Source organism: Mastomys coucha, unplaced genomic scaffold (genome assembly GCF_008632895.1).
Source record: "Mastomys coucha isolate ucsf_1 unplaced genomic scaffold, UCSF_Mcou_1 pScaffold15, whole genome shotgun sequence".
In the NCBI taxonomy this organism is placed as follows: domain Eukaryota; kingdom Metazoa; phylum Chordata; class Mammalia; order Rodentia; family Muridae; genus Mastomys; species Mastomys coucha.
Window position 1 is genome coordinate 151,320,250 of NW_022196897.1, and position 6,000 is coordinate 151,326,249.

Sequence of the window (6,000 nt, forward strand, 5' to 3'; positions counted from 1 at the left end):
ACCCGAGGTGGGGAGGCACACCATTAAGGTGAGAAGGCTTTACCCATGGCAGGCATCTGGTCCCCTCTCCCTCCACAGAGGCTGGCTTCCTGGGCCTGTAACTGATGGATCTGGTTTATGCCCACTGAGTGGCCCCGGTCAAGGCAAGCCAAAGGCCCTCACCTTCTGTCTGCTACTCCAGGCTATCACTATGAAGGGGGAGCTGCCAGGCACAGAGGGCACTTTGGTACTTACAGTGAAGCCCAGCATTTTATAGTCCTTGGTATACATGGCCTTGCGCTTTTCAGTCCCACTCCCAGGGACGTTGCTGGGGTCAGACTCTGCATCGAATGCAATCCTCCTCAGTTCAAATATAATGTCTCTCTGAGCCTGGGAGGGATAACGCAGTAGGCGGGTCAGTCAGCACCCAAGAGAAGCAGGGAAGAGAAACAGCAGGGCAAGTGCTCCCAAGTCAGTCTTCTGGGAGGGACCAGCGGGAGGACGGAAGGGCAGAAGAGGACTTTGTCTCAGTCCTCAGGAGATGTGGCCAACCCTAGTTTTGACAGGGCTAAGAGACCACTTCACACAACATTCCCAGCACACATTGTGGGTGGATGACCACCGCTATGAAGACATAGCACGGCTTACACCAGGAAGGGCCCCTAGCACCTGCCTGGTCATTGGGATCCATCTTGGTCATCATTCTTTCTTCCAGAAGGTTAAAGGTCAAGACTTGAAGGACATACAGCTGATGGGCCATCTCTGTTTTGATTGGACGATTCCCTCTGATCACATGCTAGAGAGAGAAAGGCAGGAGCAGGCTCAGTGCACTGTCTTTCCTAAAGAGCCACGTCCATGGCGTGTGTATATGTGCAAGTATAAGCGCACTGGACAAGAATCGTTTCCTTCCAGTCATGGCGCCTGCAGCTCTGGAGGGGGCTAGACTCAGCCAGAGTCGGTTCATACAGGCCTTCCTCTCCACTCGTGGGCAGGGGAAGTGGAACAGAGAATGATGGCTCAACCTCAAATACCAGAGGTGGGGGCAGGGGAGCACACCAGGCCAGCAGAGCTAGGACCTGCCCAGGCTTGCACCGCACAGGACTAAAGGCGGCAGTGAGCACATGGGAAAGGACCTCTGGTACAGGCTCTAGGCTAGGTCACTTTAAGTGACGTGGAGCCACCTATAAGGAAGGCCATTGCTTTCCTATGCACCCTCACACTGCCCTCCCCACCCCTTCCTTTCCTGGCACCTCACGTCAGCCCCTCTATCCTCCCAGCCTCCCTCCCAGCCTCCCTCACCTCCCCTCCTGACTGTCTCTGTCTCTGGCCATCTTGGCTAATCAATGTGGGTATCTTATGTGGGTCTCCAAGCCGTCCTTAGCCCCACAACACCTGCTCTTCCTCCTGGCTCCCTGGACTTCCAATGTGGATCCTGTCACTCTGGGTTCCTGCGCAGCTTCTGCCATGTCTGTACCGTGTCCTTCAGGTCTTTCTCAGTAGCCCTGACTTTAGAACCTCCCTATATGGTGTAGCAGCCACTAGTCACTTGTGGACATTTGTGACCGTGGCCTTGAGTCACAGCATCCTCCCTCTCAGTGCTTGACAGACCTCCATGTCTATGGCCAGCGGCACAGCATGGAGTGCTACAGCAGCGCAGGTCTTCTCTGTAGAGCTCCCTGAAGTCTACCCACCCATCCCTAGACCAGCCTTTTGGAACCTATGCCATACAAATTGATGATCCTAGGCTCACATGACTGGTGAATACTAATCAGGTCCAAATTACAGTATGTGGTGTCTACAACACACCAGTCCTGGGAGCCTCAGTGTGAAATGAGAAGGCTGTCCCTGATGCTTCATGAATGAATCTGTTGCATACTGAAATGGTTTTGTATCATGGGTTACATTTTCCATCCATCAAGCTTCATTTCCCTATTCCTCTAACACTGCCGATGGACCATCACCAAACCCGTGCCAGGCTTGAGTTGTACTTCCCCAGCTGGGCCTACCCTACACCTCACTCTCAGCTTGGACCTTGGGCTTTCAGTTCATCTCGGCTGCCCAGTACAGTTGCCAAAGCCACACGCAGGGATGAATCCCAATGAAATGGGACCCATTCAGGCCCCTGGTCTTTCCAGGGAGCGTCCTCTCTGGACAGAACTTTCACAAGCAGAGCACGTGCAGAGCCTGACCTACCCAGCTGCCCTCAGAACAGAAGTGGGATGGCTCCTGCCCTCCAGCTCCTGCCGATGTCCGCATGCCCTCTCCTCCTCTCCAGCACATCTCCCTCCCTCCACCGCCTACCACGCCCTGAAAGTCCATCTCTAGTCCTTCCTCCTCAGGGCTCTCCATCACTCATAAGATGGCTATGAAGAAGGGGAGCAGGCGTGAGCTCCTGGGTTTTGCTCCTGGTTCTCAGGTGAGAGGGAGGGAAATGCTCTCCCAGCAATGGCTGCCGCGCTCTGGTTCATCACACAGCATGCGTAGGGGCTACCTGCCAAATCAGTTAAGGCCCTAGGCTCAGCTGTCTACTGGGTGGGACTCTCTTCTGATCCATCAAGCTAAGCCTCAAACAGACTTTCCCCAGAAATGCCTCCCCATGCCCACATGCAGAGGGGTACCTAGGCAGCTGTTCTGGAATGCCCACAGCATGGGCACTCCCCATTCTACATCTGCTGAAAGGGAGCAGGGGTTGCAGTGACTCGGGGATCAGGTCACACAAGGCAAAGCCACTGGACTCTGCAGCTTTGCTCGGAGCTTTCTTTTAGAGCTGTTACTATACACACACACACACACACACACACACACACACACACACACGTACACGCACACATACACACACGCAACCCTCCCCCACATACACCCCCCCACATGCATGTGCACACACACGCACACCCTCTCCCACATACACACACACCTTCCCCCACATACATACACACCCCACCCCCCCACACACACACATGCGTGCACACACATACACACGCCACACACAACCCTCCCCCACATACACGCACACCCCCACACCACCCCTCCACACACACACCACACCCTTGCTGCCCACAGTTGTCATGCACCCTGTCAGGCATTGCCTATATACTAGCTCCTTCAATCTTCACACCCAGCTAAGCAAATCAAAGCCCAGGGATGCAGGGTCAATTGCTCAGGATCAAAGCAGGTTGGAAAATGACCAAAGCCCACCATCAGCATCAAATCGTTCACGCTTGACTCTGATGTTTTGTCTATTACCTTCACTGCTGTCTCTGGGTTTTCCTTTGTTTTTGACAACTAATAAACTCTTTTCCTTTTAGCCTTGGTCTTGGTTCCTGTCCTTACCCCCACTTGCTGCCTTCACATAACCCCCACCATCACTACAGTAATAGGAATGAAGACCTCTTCCAGCAAGTACCCAGCAAGTACTCAGTCTACGGTGACCTAGAATCCAACTGTACCTCTACCACCAGTCTGCTTCTCAGCTGTGCTGGGAGGAAGACTAAGGTCTAGCCTGGGTGCCTAACACCAGCAGCTCCTTCCCAGGCTTCCTGACCCCTCCCTGCAAGGCAGCTCTCACTGGTCCTGCTCCCCCTCTCCTAGCCGTGGCTGTGCTGGGCCCCACCTTTCCCAGCAGAGCACAAGGCTTCAGGGGCACATGCCCTCCCCTCTGCACTCTCCGGGTCTCAGACCACTGTGAGTCGGAGCTGGTTTAACAGTTCTGAATTGTAACAAGCAATGGAGGTGGCCTTCACCTTCTCCCTGGAGGGGCTGCAGCCTCTTGGGGACTATGGAGGTGGCTACCCAGATGCAGCTTGGCTTAGAGGAGTCCAAGAAAAAGCTCAGGTTTCAGAAGTGACCAGCACCTGTTAGTAAGCTCCCCCACCCCATCCCCAGCCGACCCTCAATGGGGACAGTCACAGCCCTCCTGAGGATGGGGAGGAACAAACACGAACAAAAGGCAATCCCTGGGAACTCACGTTCAGGATTATGGACCGCAGGTGCTTCTGTGCAAAGGCGTTGGCCATGTCCTAGGGAGGGAAACCAACACGTGAGGCGAGGCAGATGGGGCATGTGTGACTGCCGTCAGGGGATGGGGTCCTCACAGCTGGGATGTTCTCCTTTCCAATGAAAAGTGAAGAAGTCCACTGACCATCAAATGTGCCTTACTCTAAAACTTTCCCTGCTTTTTTCACGAATGCAAATGAGCTCAGTGTCCCTTCCATCAGGCACAAGAAGCTTCAAGTCTTCATGTCACTTGGAATGCTTGAGGACAAGACACACGTGTTACAAGCATGCTGGTGACGGACACTGCACGCAGAGCACATGGCAGGACATGCACCACTCCAGGCAGACGGCCACAGCTGAAGAAGCCTGGGCAGCAGACTGGGCTGTGAGACAGAGGGCGTGGGCCAGCCCTGTGTGGGTGCCCGGTCGCTCGGCCTCACTGGAGAGTCACGGGTTGTGGGCCTTTGGGTAATATTTCACAGGAAATTCACCTGTCCATCATATTTGGCTCAAACTTCGACAGTAACATTTTAATTATTAAGGATCCAGGAAATGAAGTACTCTAGTCCTCCACAGAGACTTAAGGGTCCCATAAGCACCATCTTGACCATCTTTTAAAAAGACACAAGAAGGACTGCAGTGATTACCATTCAAGCCTTTCCAAGCCTGCTGGGGGTCGCTCTGCAGTGATAGTTGCTCTGCGGGGGCTGTTAAATTTCACCCAAACAAAATGTCCTCGTATCAAGATGCTTCTAATTTTCTGACAACTTTTCTCAATTTTTCACTCCATTCCGTCTAATGTCAGCAACCTGTCTTAGTGATGTTAGTTACAGCGACTCCTAAGACGCTGCCTTCAGTCACCTTTATTGATGGTAGTAAGTCAGTGGGCGGGGGGAAGGGGGGAAGGGCTGCTGTCCAGTGATATCTCCTGTATTTCTAAACCTCTTTCCATGTTACAAATGTCTGGCCAAGAGCACCTGGGTTTATTGTGAACCCCTGGGCATATCTTGGCTAGAGGAGGAAGATGGTGTCTGGAAGCTTCCAAGACACAGGATGAGACTAAACCCTGGGTGGACGATTCTCAATCAGCACCTGCCCTGCCAGCAGGAGCTAAGATATGGAGCCCCGTGATAAAGCTGCTTCTTGGTGCTGGGGTGGGGGCAACACAGTCCTTCACGTCCTCACAAGGTGGCCGCTCTAATGTTCCCCTAACTAAGAATAAACACCCAAATTCTTTGTGATCTTGAAAATTCATGTGAATGAGTGTTTTGACTCTGTGTGTGTGTGTGTGTTACCTGAGATAGCCAGAAGAGGGTGTAAGATTCCCTGGAACTAGAGTTAGAGACAATTGCGACCCTCCATGTGGGTGCTGAGAACTGAACCTGGGTCCTTAGCAAGAGCCAGGCTATCTCTTACCCTCTTTTGTAAACTGTATAACCCTACTCAATTATCTATTTAGGAGCAATCCAGAAAAGGCTGAAAACCCTCACTCTAGCTTTGGCAGCCAGGACGCTCCTCGTTATTGGGATCATATCGAAGAAAGTCAGGCTGCCTTCGCATCAGGCTCCAAGCTCATCCCAGATTCCCTCAAAGGCATCATGAAGGAGAGCCTGGCCACTCTCCCATTCCATGACTCTCACCTACAGTGGCTTTCTGGCATTCCAATACGACCGACATATGCTATCTTTCCAGGCCCTGGTTCCCTGGGCAGCCAGTCCAGCCCATATGCTTCCTGCCCAGCTTTGACCTCCCCACCAGGAAGAGCCAGGCTCTCTACAACAGCAGTGCTACTTACAGTGACGGGCAGCTCTAGAGGGTTAAGGTGCTTGTCCTGCCAGCAGAAAGCAAAAAGCACAGAGAGAAGCAGACAGGATGAGCTTCTGGCTTACAATGAAACAGGGACAGGAAAGAGATGCTCACAGAGCCACCCATCCAAAGGAGATGCTCACAGAACCACACTATCCAGACAGAAGGAGATGCTCACAGAGCCACACCATCCAGACAGAAGGAGATGCTCACAGAGCCACA

At 52.9% G+C, this 6,000-nt stretch overlaps 1 protein-coding gene across 7 annotated transcripts in view; it reads right to left on the bottom strand.

The window, feature by feature from the left end:
* Positions 1-6,000, bottom strand: part of Elmo2 (engulfment and cell motility 2) — a 36,971-nt gene that overhangs the window by 8,842 nt on the left and 22,129 nt on the right. For 5 of the 7 annotated variants that reach the window (XM_031372745.1, XM_031372746.1, XM_031372749.1 and 2 more), the window contains 4 exons: positions 5,768-5,803; positions 3,945-3,995; positions 653-775; positions 235-369 (listed from right to left, as the gene is read on the bottom strand). In XM_031372745.1, coding sequence (XP_031228605.1) covers positions 235-369; positions 653-775; positions 3,945-3,995; positions 5,768-5,803 — 345 coding nt within the window. The remainder of the gene's footprint in view (positions 1-234; positions 370-652; positions 776-3,944; positions 3,996-5,767; positions 5,804-6,000) is intronic. The other 2 variants (XM_031372750.1, XM_031372752.1) reach the window with 1 other exon arrangement.